Source organism: Pimephales promelas, chromosome 20 (genome assembly GCF_988280905.1).
Source record: "Pimephales promelas chromosome 20, fPimPro1.hap1.1, whole genome shotgun sequence".
Lineage (NCBI taxonomy): Eukaryota > Metazoa > Chordata > Actinopteri > Cypriniformes > Leuciscidae > Pimephales > Pimephales promelas.
Genome location: NC_142788.1, coordinates 7,359,035 through 7,380,961, shown reverse-complemented (window position 1 = coordinate 7,380,961; position 21,927 = coordinate 7,359,035). Strand labels below are relative to the sequence as shown.

Sequence of the window (21,927 nt, the reverse complement as noted above, 5' to 3'; positions counted from 1 at the left end):
CCGAAACAGCTCATTTTTAAGCAGGCCCCAAAATGACATTTTCAAATGGTTATAATAAATTAACTGTGGGGTATTTTGAGCTGAAACTTCACAAATACATTCTAGGGACACCAGAGGCCAATATTACATCTTGTAAAAAGGGGCATATTAGGTGCCCTTTAATAAGCTGCTTTAATACAATCTGTATTGGGGCGGCAGTGGCTCAGTGGTTCATGTGGGTTGTCTACAAACCGTGTGATTCAAGTGGTTCAATCCTCGGTTCCACCTCGACCAAATGTCGAGGTGTCCATGAGCAAGACACCTAACCCCAGCTGCTCCCGACCTTGCATGGCTGACACCGCAGTCGGTGTATGAATGAGTGTGTATGGGTGAATGTGAGGCAAATGTAAAGCGCTTTGGTGGCCATTAGGTCTATGAAAGCGCTATATAAATACAGTCCATTTACCATCTACAATTTAAATAAATGTGACTTGACTTAATAAGCCTTAATAAACCTGTTACAAGCAGAATAACTGAAGGAAAGACGAGAACATAAAAAGAGATGAGCAGAAACACAAGAACTACAAATGACTTCAGAAACAGCCTTAGATGAAATCCACTGAAGATAAAAGAAAATATTAAATCTCTAAAGATCTCAGCAGAGGAGGATTAAACAACTCAATTGTAAAAATAGCATAACAGGTTTTACTTATTAATAACCAGACTGACTTTATTTCTGTCTGACGTCTACAAAAGGTTTTATTGAGAATTAACTGGAGTTTAACTATGTGTTTCATTTGAAGTCACCACGACAGTGATTAGTTTTTCCATTAGTTGAGCTCTAAACTCATATCATCTTCTTTGGCTGCTATTACAGTGTATTTATCAAACACATTTATAGTAGCAAAGAAAGCTAAAGTGGAATGAGATCAGGTGATTATGGTTACCTATTAATGGTTTTAGAATATATTGATGGCTGAAGGCAAAGTAAAGTTTCATAACTATATATTTAGGCTCTTTAACTTAACTTTGTAGCCTATTAGAGAGCTTACTTATTGTGAGAAAGTGAACCTCACTTCTCACTGTTGCGCACTCCTGCATTGACTGAAGGATTATACGCGAGAGCGGGAGAGACTCTGGACATTTGCATACACATTTGCACAATTGTTTGCCACACAGTTTGAATTGTTTGCCTTCTTTATTTCACATTGTAGCTTCTATACCTTTTAGGCTACACTCTAAGAAATGAAGCATGGGTGTAGTTTAATTTAAATACTAGTTTTATGGTAAAATTACTAAAAGTATTATGTTTATGCAGTAAAAATAAGCGAGTTTCATAGCATCAAATTAATAGTATAATATTTCAAGTCAACAAAATGTCACAGATTTAAACCAACGTAACCAGATCATTTTAAACCAACTAGCGGTTGAAGATTGTCCCAAAGCGCTTTCCGTACATTCAATCTCGCACATGATGCACGAGAAGATAGCATTTTCCACCTGTCCTTGGGCAACTTTTGAATCCATTATCATCCATAAACTATTTGGTAAGTAGAATGTTTTTTTTTTGTAATATATTTTACAATTTTACATTTGTGACAACAGATGATGTTTTTTGCGCTTAGCTGTAAACTTGTGCCCAACCCTGCTCCTGCCGATCGACTGTCCTGCACAGTTCATCTCCAATTCTAATCAAACACACCTGCCTTGAATTTGTGAATTCAAGTGATCCTGAAGACCTTAATTGGTTGCTTCAGGTGTGTTTGATTAGGTTTTAAACTGTGCAGGACAGTCGATCGGCAGGAGCATGCACACCTTTTAAAACGATCTCTTGCTAGCTTAATTTACACAGCATTAGCATGTATCCTTGTCATAGTAAGTGTGTTAGAAGTGGAAATAGTGAGAATTTGGTGGGGGTTTTTTTTAGTTTAGTTGTAATTTAGCTTTAAACTTTTTTATTGACATTTAACTTTAGCTTAACATAACACATGGCCTAGATATATTCTTTTTTAATGTTTTTTTTTACCTCCAGTAGGCTATAGTATTAAACTAATATTGTTTTTGTTGTTTTTTAAGCTCTTTATTAAATAAGTGCTGCTGTCTGTCTGTTATGTCTGAGGAAGAAAGGAAAGCACTGATATTGGAGGTGAAAAAGAAGAACAACCAACAGCTAATCAAAAGTAAAATGGAAAGAACCTTTGCCTATAGAAGACAGGAAGTTGTTAAAGATATGCCCTTCATAGCAGAGTTCAAAAACAGATGGCCAGCCCTGTTTTCTGAGAGCCAGGTAAAGTATTATTCATCATCTGTATTTAATTTAAATATGTGTAATTAATGTCTAAATACTGTATTAGGGTATTAATTTTAAACAAATGAGTAATATTTAATTGACAAAGGTTTGGAGGCAATGTTGTAAGAATCCATGCATATGGTTGTTCTGCTCTATATTAGGCCTACAATGCACATTACACAAACATCCATATAAAATGGTTACAGATAGCCCACATTGAACCTCCAACTAAAAACATTTAGCCAAAAGCAAACTCATGTTCCCTTGGGGTGTCAAACTCAAAGTTACAGAGAGGGCCAAAATTAAGAACTGGTACTGTTATGCTGTCTTAATATTATTATTATGGCCACGCCAGCTCCACCATCGAGGCAAACTGGATATAATTGTACCACGGCCAGATGTAGCCCACAGAGTTTGACATATTTTGTTTTAACTTGAATTTGTGTTTTAATACGTTTCAGGTAAATGCAGAACTCACCTTCATCACCACAGCCCCCCTGTTCTCAACCTTTATGTCCCGACTGGATCATTACTCCAACCAGCCATTGAGGGTATTCAAAAAGAAGGGGGGAACAGCAAGACACGATATCGACATAATCATTGTGGAAATGGACAAGGTATGTGTTTTGGGTGTATTTTGGGCTCTGACCCTGGGGGTTTAACATTTACTCTAAACATAATTACTACATTAAAACTAATTACTCTAAATATGACTTGCTATCACAAATACAAAATTCTATGATTTGTACAAATAGAGGTATTTCTGTAAATGTTTTTAATTTACGAAAAGGATGCTTTATATTCTGTGCAGATTTATCATGAAATGTCAGTTGTACATCTGTAATTCTGCTTGTGAAATGTTGAATCTGCTTTTCTGAATTGCCTGATGCAATTGTTCATTTGTCCATTCAATTACGTATATTTTAGTTCAAACTGAACAATACTGCCTCCTTCAATGTGTCAATGGTATAAGCTTGAGAAACACTTGAGGTATCTGTGTAAATTAGGGCTTGCTAAATAGTGAAATTATTTTCTCAAAATATTATCCTTAAATGGAATGAGTGTGTATATCACGCAGTTGACAAATTAATGACAAATAAACTACAGATTTACAATTGATATTTAATTAAAATTGCATAAATCAATTAATTAAAAACTTGGTAGAATAAGGTCATACTAGATTTGTCAATGTGATAATGGCAGTTTCCTCAAATAAAATGTTCAAAATCAGTTGTTGGTTTCCCACAGAATCCCAGTGTTGAAGTACGACGGACTGAAATGAAAAGCCTGGCAGCCTTATTAAGGAGCACTGAGCACTGAGATGAGAGAGGTATCCATCAACTCATCTTAGTTAAGGGAATAACATAGTTTAATATAAAAAATGGTGGAATGTTCAACATCTTTTTAGTTTGTTACTAGTGTCAAATATGCATAATTAATAATGGGTCTCTTTGTTTGTCATAGGCTATCGAGGATATTGGTATTGATGCAATGACGGAAATGGAGAAACTGGCTTTGGGTCTCTATGTTGTTCGACATGATGGAGCAGATGCTACAGATCCACCTGAGGATGTTGGCATCGTCATTGAAGGCTGCACAGTGCTGCGAGATCTGAGAGAGGTTACAAATGGATGTGCAGTCCTGTTTGGCTTGATCTACTGTTTAAACTTGAGCTATCCCATGGAGCTGCGATACTTTCGAATTTCTTCAGGAAGTGTTAATGGAAATGGATGGATGAGAACAAGCTCTCCACTAAAGTGCAGGTCCTCAAAAACAAACTGCATGAGTAAAATCACCTGCACCAGGCAAGACTGGACCTGGCCTTTTGTTGACTGCTGCTTTATTTTTGGACTGCTGCTGGACAAGGTAAAGCTGTGATCAATAATGTTTGGAATAAGCAAACAAGACTGTAGTTGATTAATTTAAATTAGTCTATTTGCATTTTATGTGTATTTATGTTGGTGTCTTCAATTTTATTTGTACACTTTGCATTTGTAAGTTTTGCTTACTTTGCATAATTGTGTCAGTCATGACAGTGCCAGCTATAGTAATGCACATTGAAGGTCAAAATTACTTTGACTAATATTTCAAAACCAAAGGTGAATAAAGTTAAAGTGACTTGAGTATTTTTATTAACAGTTTATATTATTGATCTGTGTTGTATATTTCATGTTATCATTGTGAAGCTGCTTTGATACAATCTGTATTGTAAAATGCGCTATATAAATAAATTTGACTTGACTTAACAGCAACTAAGTTCTAGTCATTAAGTACAATCAACACAAATGGACTACATAGCTAAGCTTCTGTTTAATAAATTTAACTTAATCAGGTCATGTTAGTTCAAGCTATAGTCATTAAATGCAAGGCAATAATTTACATTTATTCAAAATAATTGTGCATTGTTCCATTTAATTAACACAGTTATGAACGATTTACTTAAAACATTATGTTAGGATTAATTGTATATTACCCTTTACATTTAAGCAACTAAGTTTTGTGGGACCGGTTGACATAACTTTATTAATTAAATACAACATCTTATTTTTTAGAGTGTAGATATTATTGATCATTAAAACTGACATTTAACAAAAAGAGACAGGTGTAAGGTACGGACGAAGAAAAGCAGGGTAACAAGACTTCGCACGGGACACAGGGAAAACTCAGGCTTAAATAAGGAACTCAATAACCAATAATCATCACAACAGGGTTGTGTAATTTTATTTAATATACTTATATATTTTAATATTATCTTCACTATATGTACAATAAAATAAAATGACACAACCCTGTTTTTTTAAATGTCAATAAAAATCAACAATATTTCATTTTTGTTTTTAAATGATCAAATATATAAATATATGCAGTGAAGATATTAGGCTAATATGTTTAAGATATGGCTAACAGTATGGCTAATATGTTTAAGTTTTTTTAATGAAATGAGGCAGAATGGTGTTTTTTAGTTTTATTCTTGACGAAAAAGGCCAGAGTTGTAGCATATTTCATTTTATTGTTGCCTAAAATATACATAAAGAGATAATTTTTCTTTTTTTTTTCTTGTATACAGGGCACCATACAGACTTTATCAAAGAATTTGCTGACTTTCTATCAAAGAATTTGCTGACTGGCTGCAGATAAAGTCCTAATTGTTGGTTATTTTAATATACATGTATATAACGAAAAAGATCCATTGGGATTGGCATCTAAAGATATTCTTTACTCTATTGGAGTTACACAACACGTGTCAGGACCTACTCACTGTTCTAATATTGTTACATGGAATCAATGTTGATGCCGTTGAAATTCTGCAGCAGAGTGATGACATCTCAAATCATTATCTAGTCTCATGTAAACTTTAGCCAAGGTTGAAAAGCCGACTTTGTGTTACAAATATGTTAGACCTATCACTTCTGCCACTAAAGATTGCTTTGTTAATAATCTTAATTCAGTTTATTAATAATCTTAGATCATTTCCATCATTTCAACATTCCAGATATTGTATAGAAATTGACCATAGAGTGCAAAATATCTGGTGAAAATGGACGATTAAGCCTATAATGCTAATTATGCAAATTGCTCAACATAGCAAATTAGCATCTGGCAGTTTCTGTATACTGGATACAGAACATTTTTGCAATAAAACTTTGGTGTACTCAACATTTCCAGGTTCACCTAGTTGGCTAGACTATTTCATGATATTGGGGTATTACGGTTTGACATGCTAAATCTAAAATTTTTGCCATTTATTTTGTAATTATTGCCTTTATCTCATTATTTCACTAATTTGGAACCTACTTTATTTGTGATGAATGAACTACTTGATGAATTATTAACTGGATGAACCAGATTATTTCCGAGGAAGGTACTTTTGCCATTTTTCCACTTACAGGGGTTGGCAAGTGTTATCATGTCAAAACATTATCTAGGGATGCATAGGAGTTCTGAATTCTGAAATCTGACTTTGCCCACCCAAATGTTACCAATATGTGACATTTGTCTTACCCAAACCCTCCAACATGCATAGCACAGAAAATAAAACTTCTATCATCAAGAGATTTCATGAGGTCTGTACGTTTTCAGGAAAAGGCTGAACTCACCACTGGAATCAGTGACTGTGTAAAGTTACCTGTGTAAGCTCAATGGGATACGGTCCAGGCCTGTTCTCCTCAAGATCAATGGTGGACAGAACCCATCTTCTCTTTGAACGAATAAGAACAGCTTCCTTTGAGATAGAAAGAGATATATTGAGTGATGATCAGTTTCCTTTCTGATTTTGCACCGTAAAGCTTAAAAAGTCTTATCTACTCAAATTAATTGAGGAAACGCATTACCTAATTTTAATTTAGTAAAATAGTGCCTAACAAAACTTGTGTGGAAATTTCAGTAAATTGCGACAGACAACTTCTCACTTTGAGCACACGAATGCGTGTGTCGTTTATTATTAGAAAGAAAACATAATAATAGCCAATGGCGCTGACATGCGTCCCACGTGAACACATGTTCAGAGCATTTAAAGGGAACGCGATCCCTTAACAGTCGTGAAGAACAGAGTGCTGTGTTTACAACCAACAGTGTATAGAACTACGCTTAACAACGGTGAATTATGTATCTTGCATTCACCACACACGTCCCCCCAGAATTCACCGTATCAGGAAAAGAACTAAACAGTCAACGGGGAGGTGGGCGTATCAGCCGGCCACAACGGCTGCGCTGTGCCGGAGGTCGAGGAGACCCCACTGCAACCTGCGTCCCGTTATGACACGGGTGTGGGGCACTGAGTGTGGGATGTAGGGGAGCAAGGGGTGGGGGCAGAGCAGGAGGCCGTCCACGTCATGGGGGCTGAGCCAGGTCAATAGGCCTAGCTATGTCCAAGTGAGCGGGCTTAAGGCGATCAATGGAGAGTCGCTCCGGTATGCCACCCCTGTCCACCACAAAATGTTTGTCCCCTGTCTCCAGAACCCGGAACGGGCCCTCGTAGGGTGGGCGTAGCGGTCCCCTGTGGGCATCGTGGCGAATGAAAACATAGTCAGCCGTCTGAAGACCAGTAGGAATGTGCGACTGAGGGAGGCCGTGACGGGAAGTTGGGACAGGTGCGAAAAGCCTCGCATTGTCCAATAGAGTAGATCGCTGAAGAGTAGCAGACCAGGGAACTGTGGTGTTAGGGACGAAATCCCCTGGCACCCGCAACGGCTGTCCATAAACAAGCTCAGCGGATGAGGACTGAAGGTCCTCCTTAGGTGCAGTCCTGATGCCCAACATCACCCACGGGAGCTTGTCGACCCAGTTGCTGTCTTTGAGGCTGGCACGCAGGGCAGCCTTCATTGCCCTATGAAAACGTTCACAGAGTCCGTTAGCCTGCGGATGATATGCGGTCGTGTGGTGGAGTTTTACTCCGAGGCTCCGTGCGACAGCGCCCCACAGCTCAGACGTGAACTGCGCACCTCGGTCAGAGGATATGTCCGAAGGGGTGCCGAAACGGGCAACCCAGGTGGCAATAAATGCCCGTGTCATCTCGACGGACGCCACTGACGTCAGTGGCACAACCTCAGGCCAACGGGTGGTCCTGTCAACCATGGTTAACAGATACGTGAAACCATGAGAGGAGGGCAGAGGACCAACCAGGTCCACGTTTACATGGTCAAAACGCCTCTCAGGAACCGGGAAAGTCTCTAACGGGGCTTTAGTGTGGCGGTGTACTTTGGCACGTTGGCACTCAACACAGGTGTTAGCCCAGTCCCTAACATCCTTCTTGAGACCGTGCCAAACGAACTTTGCTGCAACCAGTCTCTGTGACGCTTTTGAACCTGGGTGGGAGAGACCATGGATGGCATCAAAAACTTGTCGTCTCCATCCTGAGGGAACGACCGGCCGGGGACTACCTAAAGAGATGTCACACAGGAGTGTAGTGCCAGCATCACCAAAAACCACGTCTTCGATCTGCAGCCCTGTATTTGAGGTCTTCAGGAGTTGCACATCCGGGTCTGTGGACTGAGTCGCCGCCATGCGTTCGTAATCCAAACCAAGATGGACTGCTCCTGCCACAGCTCGTGATAGGCAATCCGCCACACAGTTGTTCTTACCAGCAACGTGCTGCAAGTCCGTGGTGAACTCTGAAATGTAGGACAGTTGACGTTGCTGGCGGGCGGACCACGGCTCAGCTACCTTGGCCATGGCAAAAGTTAGTGGCTTGTGGTCCACAAAAGCAGTGAAATGTCGGCCTTCCAGCATTGAACGAAAGTGTCTGATGGCTAAGTAGAGACCCAGCAGCTCCCGATCGAAAGTGCTGTACTTCCGCTCACAGGGGCGCAGCTGATGGCTAAAGAAAGCCAGCGGCTGCCAGGCCCCACCTACCCACTGTTCATAAACAGCACCCACAGCGTAGTCTGAGGCGTCCGAGGTGATGGCGATGGGGGCTGTAGGAGAAGGATGTGCCAGCATGGTGGCATTCGCTAGGGCAGCCTTAGTGGCAGCAAATGCCTCGTCCCTGCTATCAGTCCAGTCCACATCTTGCTTGGGTTTACCTTTCAAGGCCTCGTGCAAGGGCCGCATGAGCTGAGCAGCCCGAGGAATGAAGCGGTGGTAAAAATTCACCATCCCAAGGAACTCCTGCAGGGATTTGACAGTGAGCGGACGTGGGAACTGTGTGACTGCCTCCACCTTTGATGGGAGGGGGACTGCCCCGTCCTTAGTGACTCTGTGTCCCAGGAAGTCGATGGTGGAGAGACCGAACTGGCACTTGGCGGGATTGACAATTAATCCATGTTGGCTAAGCCGCTCGAAAAGGGTTCGGAGGTGTGCCAGGTGCTGAGACTTGGACGTGCTCGCTACCAGGATGTCATCCAAGTACACAAAAAGGAAAGGCAGGTCCCGCAAAACAGAGTCCATGAGGCGCTGAAAAGATTGGGCAGCATTTTTAAGGCCGAACGGCATGCGCAGGAACTCAAAAAGCCCAAATGGCGTGATCACTGCAGTTTTGGGAATGTCCCGTGGGTGTACTGGCACCTGATGGTATCCCCGGATGAGGTCCACTTTGGAAAAAATCACCTTTCCAGCCAGGTGTGCAGAAAAATCCTGTATGTTCGGGACAGGGTATCGGTCAGGTGTCGTTACTTCATTAAGACGCCTGTAGTCACCACACGGCCGCCAGCCACCGCCCGGTTTGGGGACGATGTGGAGGGGTGACGCCCACGGGCTGTCAGATTGGCGGACTATACCCAGACGTTCCATATTCGCAAACTCAGCCTTTGCAACGGCCAGCTTGGTCGGGTCAAGGCGCCGAGCACGGGCGTAGACGGGTGGGCCAGAAGTGGCGAGATGGTGCTCCACACCATGCTTGACGGCAGATGCAGAGAAAGTGGGCTGAGTGAGGGCTGGGAAACTGGCCAGTAGTCGGTGGAAATCATCGGAAGCTGAAAGCATGCTAGACAGTCGTATGGAGTCGGCCTCGCTGAGCGTGCACGTATATGAACAGAACGTAACGGCGTCAATCAGACGGTGGTTCTTAACATCCACCAACAATCCATGTGCACACAAAAAATCAGCACCGAGGAGGGGGATGGCTACCTTTGCTGTAACAAAATCCCAGCCGAACTGCTTTTCCTTTCGAAACACAATTCGACGTACCTCGTTCCATATGTGCGGATGGGGCTACCATTGGCAGCTTCCATAGGGGGGCCGTGGCTGTCGGCCACCATGTCCAAACGGGATGCAGGCAGGATGCTCCTCTGTGCTCCCGTGTCACACAGAAAGCGGCGTCCGGAGATGCTGTCACGGATGAAAAGCAGCCTGTCTACGCGGCCGACACTCATGGCCACTACTGAGCGCCGGCCCTGGCGTTTCCCAAACCACCAAAACTGCATGGTGAACGGCATTTGGTAGCCTTACTTCCAAACTTTGCATGATAAAAACACAAGCCTGAAAGCTGTTGGGGGCCAGAAGACTGCTGCCGACCAGAAGTTTTTGCACCGATGAGTGTGGAATCGTCCTACGTCCCTCCTTGACTCGCCAGAAAAAATTTATCGGCCTCTTCAGCCAGTCTCCGACAGTCAGTGATTGTGGTGTTAGCTAATGCAGCTCTCACTTGGGTAGGTAGCTGACGCAGGAATAACTGTGTGAATAGAAAATCTGGTCTGTGCTCACCTAAAACATCCAGCATGCGGTCCATGAGCTCAGACGGTTTGCTGTCACCCAGTCCTTGAAGTGAGAAAAGCCTGTTGGCTCTCTCAGTGTCCGTCAATTCAAACGTTTTCAATAGGTGGGCTTTGAGTGCTGCATACTTCTCATTTTCGGGAGGATTTGTAAGAAGGCTCACCACTCTGGATGCTGTTGAATTTCCGAGAGCCGACACAACATAGTAGTATTTCGTTGTATCCGCGGTGATCTCACGTAACGCGAACTGCGCTTCAGTCTGGGCGAACCATGCAGATGCTGACGATTCCCAGAATTCGGGGAGTTTAAGCGTGACAGCGTTCGCGGTCATGGTCGTGTCGTGTCTCTGGATACGTCCAGCAGACTAATGTCGGGGTCACCAGTGTGGAAATTGCAGTAAATTGCGACAGACAACTTCTCACTTTGAGCACACGAATGCGTGTGTCGTTTATTATTAGAAAGAAAACATAATAATAGCCAATGGCGCTGACATGCGTCCCACGTGAACACACGTTCAGAGCATTTAAAGGGAACGCGATCCCTTAACAGTCGTGAAGAACAGAGTGCTGTGTTTACAACCAACAGTGTATAGAACTACGCTTAACAAAGGTGAATTATGTATCTTGCATTCACCACACTTGTTTCAATCTTCCCATTGAATTAACTTAAATATTTAAGAACAGATAACTTAAAAAGCAAGTAGACTACCAAAAATTGTATGCTACATAGTAATAACAATAATAACAAAATAATAATAATAAGGAAATTAAAAATACATTTAAAAACATTTCAGTAAAATTCCATTCTTTTGATGGTTGAAAATATGTGTTTGTTTTTACAGTGCAATTACTTTAAATTATTAGGAAAACATTAAGCTCAACAGATCCTGAGTGACCTTGAATAACTCATTGGACCCAATATGGGAAGACATTATGGATGAAGTCTGATGATTTTCTCTGATCTCCAGTTTGAATGTGTCTTTAAAAAAACATATTTCTATCTCTATGTTTCTGTATATGTCTCTGTTTTTATGTTACAGGATGTAATACATATGTATTCTATTCTAAACAAAGTCTTGTTTTATGATCTGGTGACAGGTGGGAATTTGTTGTTTTAAGGGACATGTTCAGTCAAGACAGTGAGCTGAGACATAACTTTCGAATTTGTTTTTTAGGTTACCTACCCGCTTTTCACGATTGCCGGAATAATTTTTGCTGGAAGCGGTCACTTCAACAAGCTGATGAATAGACAAAAACAGGATAATGCTAAGTGAAAAACATACAATCAATAGTGATAGAACATCCCTCTCAACACCTGAGGTTGTATTGGTATGTAAATATTTTTTACATAATACACTGTTAACATCCACTTAACTTTCTATGTCCAAAAAAAAATAAAAAAATAAATAAATAAGTGTTTGTCTGATTCAAATGAGATAATTTTTTTTCTGTTTTCTTTTAATACTGTGTCACGTTGTCTAGCTTGTTTTAAGACTGAGAATCAGGACCAACACGAGAAACAACAATACATAAACAACCTCATGCCAAATGCCTTACTCACATAGGTGGCATTGTAAAAATAAATGCTCACACCCATTATTTAACATTTGTTCAAATTATTCATACATGGTTCAGATGTGGCTGTTGTCATCAAAATCATTAGCAATTTCTTGTACATAATGTAATTGAAAAATTATGGCATTTCAGTATGTACTTTTTTGTATGATGGTTCATACAAAACAAGTACAAACAAAATACTTGGTTCGTATGATGTTCCATTGTGAACATGAAAAAGCACTGAGGTCACTTGCAGCTTGTTCTTTTTTTGAATTAACTTTGAGTGAACTGGATTTGATTAATTTAAAGTTGAGCTTTATCAAAACCCTATAACAAATCGGAAATAATGGACTGATGGCCAATTACACGCTGCAAAGTTTAGGAAGTGACATCCACATAAAAATGCGTGATTCACTCTCGAAATTGCAATTGCAATTATAGGGATAATAACCATAGCATGGGACAAAAATATGGTATTTCAAAATACGTGCAATGGAACTGCAGACTCATAATTAAATTTACTAGGGAAAAAAATTGTATCAATATATTTGAGAAATTTCATTCAAACGAATTGTAAAAGTGATGACTTGTAAATAATTTTAAATGTTTCATGTATACATTGCTATTCTTTTTATGGTGGAGCCTTTGGTTATACATTATATCTGCACTTGAACACACACTAATTTGATTTGTCCACATCACAGTAAAATTTAAATCTAAAGTTTTAGTAAATTTGAAGCTTAAGTGCTTTTGCGGCACCGAGATTTCACGTACAGCACAGCGCTTCTGTGTTGCACGTTAAACATAGGCTCTGGCTCACTATTGGCCGAAACTGGTCATGTGTGTGATGCGTGTGACGTACAAACTAGAAGTGTTGCGCAGTTTCACTATGTGAAATCTCACGGCCCACAGAGAAGGAAATTAATAGTTGAATAATTGTTTTTTGCGCACAAAAAGTATTCTTGTCACTTGATAAACTTAAAAATTGATCCACTGTAGTCACTCTGACTATTTTAACGATACCATCAAGTTTCGATCCCTACGAAGCCTATGGAGGAGTGATCCAGCTCTCAGATTTAATCAAAAATAATAATAATTCTATAGTAACAGAAAAATATAGACAGAAAAAAATCTTGATTTGTGTTCTGAAGATGAACGAAAGTCTTATGGGGTTGTAACAACATTAGGGAGAGTAATTACTGACTCATTTTGGGGTAACGTAACCCTTTACATAGGTGACACAATGAGAATGGTGTTTGTGCATGCAAGACAACACCACTCTGCTTCCCTCAGATTAAATACTATTGTTTATACTTTCTGCTAAAGATGAACTACAAGATAGAAGTCTTTAGAAAAATGTATGGTTGCTAATTCATAAAAACCACTCAAAAAAAGACTCACACCGCACTATCTACAGTATGCAAAACACAAGGAAGCAACATCACAGATAAACAAATCACCTAAAAATGTCATCTGTCACTATAGAAATGTCACTTGATAAGAACAACAAATGTGTTTTATAAACTACGGATTAATCTGTGTTTCATACTGTACATAACTTAGTTTCTCTTTAATGCGTTTATGAAACTTTTATGACACACTTTAACTGCTTCATGCTGTAGGCTACTAAAGCATGAAACACTACCTTTTGGATCACCAATATTTCACACAGATCACAATGTGAATTTCGAAGCAAAGTTATGTATAGTCAGTAGATTGTCTGTTGGAGGACCATTACAAGAAAGAGTTAGGAGATATTAAGCAGACAATCTACTAATACTCTAATGAGAGGCAGTTAACATGGAGTTGCAATAGACAAAATTACATTAGGGACCATCAAAAAGGACCATCAAAATAAAGTGTTACCAGTTGCTCTAATACCTTTCATATTTTTAACGTCATTCCTAATCTAACATCATTTTATTTATCTGGTTTATTATATGTGAGATTTGTAAAAGCTCCAATTAGACAGTGCTCAAAACCTTAGCAAAAAAATAAGAAATAATGACTTTTAAAAAAAAGATTACATTAAGGATTAGATTAAGTCCAGTAGTCACCATTATCAAATAAACCGATTAAGTATGATATCAATCATTCATTACAGCTTACTATTGTGATTAAAGTTGACTCAGGTTTACTCACAGCAAGTAGAAACAGGAAAAATGTGCCCTTGGTCATGTTGCTGCACTCCTGTTAGCCGGCGCTCTCAAAATGTCAGATCAGCACCTGTGGAAATGACCCTTTATGGTTTAAGTGTAAAACTAAACAGCCATCTCACACCTTTTGTGTGCATTTGTGCAATTTAGAGCGTCTATGGGGATGTTCGTGTGTTTATGTGTGTGTTTAAACAGTGTCTTTGAATACAATGAGTCATCTGCCAACACAAAAGCCCTTGAGACAGAAGCCTGGGAGTGGCTATTCAGCAGACAGAAAACAGCCATGAAGTTCCACCTAATTTTTACCTTCAGCTAAAACAGGACAAACAGGTTGCTAGGCTTGCCATCTGCCAAGAGAAAATAGCAGTGCTTTTGGAGGTAAGCCACTGTTTAAATGTGTGTACAGATCATCAACTCATTCAACTTAATATTTACACTAACAAAAAGAGAATATGAAAGTACCATGTACAAATGATGCATCTCAATTCTCCTATACTACACTCTAAACAGGGATAAACTGTGGTGCCACCAGGGGGTGCGCGAGAGGAAAAATGTAATGGCGGTCTGTTTTTGGCGGGATTTTTCCATACAATAAATAAAATTTAAAAAAATGAACTGTAAACATTTTGAACTGTACACAAAAAATGAACTGTAAACAAAAATGAACTGTAAACAAAACATTTCCTTTGTAATCGCTTATATTTTAAATTAAAATATATAATTTATCAAAAAATGTATCATATTGTTTTCGCAAACACCCATGATAAACTATGCTTTTCTATCTAACGTTAGTAATTGCTGACTCCCAGACAGCAAACTGACATTGAATCAACGTGGAAACGACATCTCTCATGACATTGAAACAACGTTGATTTTGCTCATCGAATTAACGTTGAACCAACGTCAGACGCGGCATTCTTCAAAGTGAAATGAAAATCGAAAATTGGTTTGATGTTAATTTGATGAGCAAAACAATATCAGATCAACGTTGTTTCGATGTCATATTTCCACGTTGATTCAATGTCAGTTTGCTATCTGGGACTCTTTACTGCAACACTGAGCGAACTCTCTGCTCCTCGTCACGGTGCGTCTCACGTGATGGTTATCACTCTGCCCAAGTAGCAGTGCTTCGCCTTCAGAAAATATAGTATTTATTCGGTTAAAAGATGTCTGTGTCTCATATGGCCTTGATATTTGTACAGTCTGTGACTATACAAACCACAACATGTAAATAGGAAAACGTTTGCGTTATTTTGTCACTCATTTGGATTAGTGTGAAAGCTGCAACCATTCACATCCAGTCTTTGTGCTAAGCTAGGCTAGCGGTGGGTGCGTCAAACAGACTTATAGCACGCACGGAGATGAAAAAGGTATGTATGGACTTATCTAACTCTGGGGGATAAGGTGAATAGGCTAAAATCCCAAAAAGTCGGAGTGTTCCTTTAACATTGAAATCACTCGCGCCTGCATGACGCGCTATTCGCGTCCGGTGCGAACCATAGACTGGTGCGAACCACCTTGATGATTTGGGGGCATATCTACAGTAATCTCTGCACATTAGTGGAATAAGAAGAGAGAATTGAAAATTGAGAATTATTATATTGCTAAAGAAGAAGACATGAGAAAGTCATCCTGATGACAACAATTAGCAAGTCATGTTAGATGCATCAATATCGTTAATAAGTATTTTTTCCCCCATACTTTAATTTATAAAGTAAATATTTAATATATTCTACATTCATTACAAAAAAGTCAAATATTTCAAGCCTTTTATGGTTTTAATCTTGATGATAAGGGATGCAGCTCATGAAAATTAAAATTCCAGTACCTAACGTTAGTAATCTCAAATTGTATTAGAATTTTAGAACAAATAATTTTTTATGCGACCTGACAAGATCTCTAATCAGCTAATCAACTTAAAACACCTACAAAGGATTCCTGAGAATTTAATCTTTCATTCTTGTTCTAGTGGTGCAGCACAATATTTATAATACACTTGAGATGCGCCTGCAATAATGTAATAAATGTATTATTAGTATTTTCAAAGAAATTGGTATGGTGAACAGTAATAATCAATAAATAGTAGCAGCAGCGTATTGCTAATTAAATTAATATCACCATCCACAATTTTGTATGTAAGCTTTTTGGACAACGCATCATTATTTTACTTTATTACATGGCTTGGTAGAAATTTAATGTAGAATGCGGTCTGTTATTTCTTGAGAACAGATGCTGCTTAGTATAACTGTCACAGAACAGAATGGCACAGACGGGTGAGTATGAGCAAGGTTTATTGAATGACAGTCACAGGATGGTAAGTAGAGTGCTAGTTGAAGTTGATGAGGGTTATGAACAGTCTGATGATGTTTTCCTTATCTGAACAGGAGCGGGAGAATGGAGAGCTGACCGGAACAGCGGAGCTGGAGACTGAAGGGGACTGGCAGCAGACGGGGACCAAGGACAGGAACAGACGGGAGACTGACGGGTTGGAGATACAATGCAGGTAAGTAGAATCAGGAACGTAAGGTAGCGATAGAGAGTCTGTAATCGTGGTAGAGACGAGACCAGACAGTGAGTGACTGAATGAGGTGAGTATATATGGAGTGAATGATAGTCCGGATAAGTGGTGGCAGGTGGTGACGACAGGTGGTGATGATTAGTAGTCAGGGGAACCGGAACGAGTAGGCGGAGTGAAGGTATCTGGTGCTGACGCAGATGGATCCGTGACAGTACCCCCCCCCCCCACGGCCAGCTCCAGCTGGCGGGCGGGACCGACGACGGCCACGGCCCCTGGGTGCAGGACGACCTGGATGGGCCGAATGGAAGTCCTGGAGTAGGGTGGGATCAAGAATGTCCTCCCGCTGAACCCAACATCTCTCTTCCACCCCAAAGCCTTCCCAGTCGACGAGGTATTCCAGAAGGCCGCCCCGTCGCCGGGAGTCGAGGATTTCTCGCACTTGGTAGATGTTATCATCCTCCGGATCCACAGGAGGAGGGGGCACGTCCGCAGCACCAGACCCTGGGGAGGAAGGAGTGAGAGGATTAGTATAGGGCTTGAGGAGGGAGACATGGAATGTAGGTGCGATGCGGTAGTGAGCAGGAAGAGTGAGTCGATAGGTGACGGGGTTGATCTGCCTCTGTATGGCGAACGGACCGATGTATCTGGGACTCAGCTTACGACAGGGCTGTCGGAGACGGATGTCCCGGGTGGAGAGCCAGACCAGTTGACCCGGATGGTATTGGGGAGTTGAGGCACGTCGAACATCCGCCTGGGTCTTGTGTCTGCGGACAGCCCGCTGGAGGTGAGTGTGAGCTGAGTCCCAGACCCTCTCGCTCGTCTGGAACCAGTGGTGGACTGCTGGAACATCTGATGGTTCACCGGACCAGGGAAACAGTGGAGGTTGGTACCCGAGTATGCACTGGAAGGGTGTGAGCCCTGTGGTGGATTGACGGAGAGAGTTTTGTGCATACTCGGCCCACGGCAGGTAGCGGCTCCAGCAGTCCTGATGGTCGTGGCAGTATGACCGTAAGTATCTCCCGATTTCCTGGATCTTCCGCTCAGTCTGGCCGTTGGACTGGGGGTGGTATCCTGACGTAAGGCTGACGGAAACGCCCAGGAGATTGAAGAAGGCCTTCCACACACGGGAGATAAATTGTGGACCTCTGTCAGATACGACATCCTCGGGGATTCCAAAGTTTCTGAAAACGTATTGGAATAGGGCTTCAGCGGTCTCAAAGGCCGTAGGAAGGCCGGGGAGAGGAATGAGTTTGCAGGCCTTGGAGAATCGGTCGACTACCACAAGAATGCAGGTGTGATTGTGGGAACGGGGAAGGTCGGTGACAAAGTCGACCCCCAGATGGGACCAGGGTCGAGTGGGAATTGGTAGGGGAGTGAGCTTGCCTTCAGGAAGATGACGGGGAACCTTGGCCATGGCACAGACTGAGCATCCCCTGACGTATCGGGAGATATCCTGGGCCATACCCGGCCACCAGTAACGCTGTTGGACGAGCGAGAGAGTTCCTTGGCTGCCTGGGTGTCCAGAGCCCGGAGAGGTATGTACTGAGTCCATGAGGGACAGGCGTAGACGTGTCGGGACGTAAACCCGTCCCTCTGGACCTCCCGGCGGAGCAGGTTCGGCTTGAGTGGCGTCTGTAATGTGATCGTCCATACTCCACTGAATGGGACTTACGACGATGGCTGGAGGGAGGATGGTCTCGGGACTTAGAGGAGGAGAATTGGGCTGGAACTGTCGTGATAATGCGTCTGCTTTTACATTTTTGTGTCCAGGGCGGTAGGTGACGGAGAAGTTGAAGCGGGTGAAGAAGAGGGCCCAGCGAGCTTGACGGGGATTGAGTCTTCTAGCCTCCCGGAGGTATTCGAGATTCCGGTGGTCCGTGATAACTGTAAACGGGTGTTGAGCCCCCTCCAGCCAGTGTCTCCATTCCTCCAAGGCCAGTTTGATGGCTAGCAGCTCTCGGTTGCCGATATCATAGTTCTGCTCCGCCGGGGACAGTTTCTTGGAATAGAAGGCACATGGATGGAGTTGCACTGGAGTCCCCTGCCGCTGGGAAAGAACCGCTCCTACCCCAGAGGTGGAGGCATCCACTTCCACGATGAAGGGTAGAGCTGGATTGGGAAGGGAGAGGGTAGGAGCGGAACTGAAGGCCCTTTTCAAGCTGTCAAACGCCCGTGTGGAGTCGGTGTTCCAGGACAGAGACTTGGCCCCGCCCTTGAGGAGATTAGTGAGAGGGGAGCAGGTCTGACTGAAGTTTTTGATGAAGCGTCGATAGAAGTTAGCAAACCCAAGGAACCGTTGAAGGTCTTTCCGAGAGGTGGGTTGTGGCCAGTTGTTGACGGCATCCACCTTCCTCTGGTCCATGGTTATACCGCGGGGAGTGATGAGGTAGCCCAGGAACTGAACGGTGTCTCGGTGGAATTCGCACTTTTCTAGTTTCAGGAAGAGTTGATGGTCTCTGAGGCGTTGGAGTACGGTTTGGACATGGCGGATATGAGTGGGTAGATCGGGAGAGTATATGAGGATATCATCGATATAGATGATGACAAATTGGTGTAGTAAGTCTCTGAAGATCTCGTTCATGAACCCCTGGAACACGGCGGGTGCGTTGGACAATCCGAAGGGCATGACGAGGTACTCGTAGTGCCCCGCAGGGGTGATGAAAGCTGTCTTCCACTCGTCACCTTCACGGATGCGGATGAGATTGTACGCGCTCCAGAGATCGAGTTTGGAGTAGACAGTAGCCCCACGGAGTTGTTCCAGAGCGGCGGGGACCAGAGGAAGGGGATAGCGGTATTTGACGGTGGATTGATTGAGGATACGATAATCGATGCAGGGGCGCAAGCCTCCGTCCTTCTTGCCCACGAAGAAGAAGCTTGATGCAGCAGGGGACGTGGATGGTCGAATAAATCCTTGACTTAAGGCTTCCTGGATGTACTCCTCCATGGCCTTCTGCTCCGGGATGGACAGAGAATAGATCTTACCTCGCGGGAGGACCGCCCCAGGCAGCAGGTCGATCGCACAGTCCCATGGCCGATGAGGTGGTAAAGTGGTTGCCAGCTGTTTATCAAAGATCTCCTGGAACGCCCGGTAAGGTGGAGGAATGTCCGTGAGGGACACAGCAGAGGAATCTTCCACGGAGGTGGCGGAGAGAGAGATTTTCTGAACCGGAGTGACTGGACGGAGAATGGACTTGGAAATGACAGGCAGACAATGATGATGGCATTCTTCACCCCACTGTAGGACCTCACCGGTTGACCATTGAATATGTGGTGAATGGAGTTCCAACCACGGGCGTCCCAGGATGATCTCGGCCGTCGAGCCCTCCAGCACCAGAAAGGAAATTGCCTCCTTGTGAAGCCAGCCGATCTCTAGCCCTAGATCCGGGCTGCGGTGTCCAATCCGGCCACGGCCAAGAGGTTTTCCGACGATGGATTGAACGTGAAGGGTGTGAGGAATGGTACGTTGCTTCGTTTGGAGCCGATGGAGAGTGGTGAGTGAGATGAAGTTACCGGCGGATCCGGAGTCAATTAGCGCTTGAACTGGAAGGGAACGATTCATATAAGTGATAGTAGCAGATGTATATTTCATATTCGATATGGATAGGGGTAACTGAACCGTACTCACTGCGGGTCGAGGTGGACGAATGGGACAGGTGGATAACATATGTCCAGCAGCTCCGCAATATAGACATAGTCCGTTGGTTATACGGCGATTGCGCTCGGAGATCGGTAGGCGAGCAGACCCGATCTCCATCGGCTCTGGTGCTGGAGGACTGTAAGCGGCAGATGGGCGAGGAGACGGAGGTGCAGGGCTATCTAGCTGGCAAGCAGTGCGGCGTTGGTCGATGCGGATGGATCGCTGTATAATGCTCTCGATACCCACTGTGTCATCGTAGATGGCTAACTGAAGACGAATGTCGGGATTCAAACCGTGGCGGTATGCAGTGATGAGTGCAGACTCATTCCATCCCAGCGAAGCGGCGAGGGTCCGGAACTGCAGAGCATATGCAGCCACTGACGATCTCCCTTGCTTCAAACGAAACAGCTGATCCTGCACGGAGATCGAGTGCAGAGATTGTGAGAACACTTCCAGGAAGTGATTGGAGAATGAGGCGAAGGTTCTGGTGACGGGCCCACGATCTTTCCATAGGGCATGAGCCCATTGAAGAGCCCGACCCCGGAGAAGGGAGATAAAGAAAGCGACCTTCGATTCTTCAGTGGGGAACGAGGATGGAATCATTTTCATGTAGAGCTCGCACTGCAGAAGGAAGCCGCTGCACTCCTCCTCCTCGCCAGAGAAGGGCGCTGGTTGGGCCATGGGACATACAGAGGCAGCGGCAGAGGAAAAGGCTACGGTGGAAGTAGCGAGCACAGATGCACTAGTCCGGGGAAGGGTTGCTGTCGATGGGGAACTCGTGTCCGTGGTGGTGGCGGGCGTAGGTTGAAGCATGTTTAGGTTGGTCTGGTCTTCTGTCACAGAACAGAATGGCACAGACGGGTGAGTATGAGCAAGGTTTATTGAATGACAGTCACAGGATGGTAAGTAGAGTGCTAGTTGAAGTTGATGAGGGTTATGAACAGTCTGATGATGTTTTCCTTATCTGAACAGGAGCGGGAGAATGGAGAGCTGACCGGAACAGCGGAGCTGGAGACTGAAGGGGACTGGCAGCAGACGGGGACCAAGGACAGGAACAGACGGGAGACTGACGGGTTGGAGATACAATGCAGGTAAGTAGAATCAGGAACGTAAGGTAGCGATAGAGAGTCTGTAATCGTGGTAGAGACGAGACCAGACAGTGAGTGACTGAATGAGGTGAGTATATATGGAGTGAATGATAGTCCGGATAAGTGGTGGCAGGTGGTGACGACAGGTGGTGATGATTAGTAGTCAGGGGAACCGGAACGAGTAGGCGGAGTGAAGGTATCTGGTGCTGACGCAGATGGATCCGTGACAATAACACCGTTACCATGAAAAACAGAGGGTTACCATGGACGCATTCAGAGACGGAATGGACTATTTTCTTTAGCGGAAGGAATACAACAAACCATATATATGCAATACAAAATAGCTTGGCTTTTTTATTTATATATATTTTATTTTTTTTATTATTATTATTTTATACTGATTAACCATCATTTTCCCAGATAGTATATATATATATATATATATATATATATATATATTAGGGATGCACCGATCCACATTTTTTCACTTCCGATCCCGATACCCGACTTTGGATATCGGCCGATACCGATACTTTTCCGATACCAGAGCTGTGT

General features: G+C 43.0%; 2 protein-coding genes across 2 annotated transcripts in view; one reads left to right on the top strand and one right to left on the bottom strand.

Moving 5' to 3' along the window:
• cdh26.1 (cadherin 26, tandem duplicate 1) overlaps nt 1-14,350 on the bottom strand; it is a 109,238-nt gene extending 94,888 nt beyond the window's left edge. Inside the window, exons 1-3 of the mRNA XM_039654827.2 lie at nt 14,116-14,350; nt 11,601-11,654; nt 6,396-6,491 (exon numbers count right to left, since the gene is read on the bottom strand). Coding sequence (XP_039510761.2) covers nt 6,396-6,491; nt 11,601-11,654; nt 14,116-14,151 — 186 coding nt within the window. The 5' untranslated portion in view covers nt 14,152-14,350. The remainder of the gene's footprint in view (nt 1-6,395; nt 6,492-11,600; nt 11,655-14,115) is intronic.
• On the top strand, nt 1,218-4,517 carry LOC120474743 (uncharacterized). Its single transcript, XM_089124527.1, has 5 exons — nt 1,218-1,526; nt 2,103-2,266; nt 2,731-2,886; nt 3,518-3,599; nt 3,734-4,517. The coding sequence occupies exons 1-4, from the start codon at nt 1,451-1,453 to the stop codon at nt 3,587-3,589; spliced, it is 468 nt and encodes a 155-aa protein (XP_088980653.1). The 5' UTR covers nt 1,218-1,450; the 3' UTR covers nt 3,590-3,599; nt 3,734-4,517.
• Nucleotides 14,351-21,927: the final 7,577 nt, after the last annotated feature.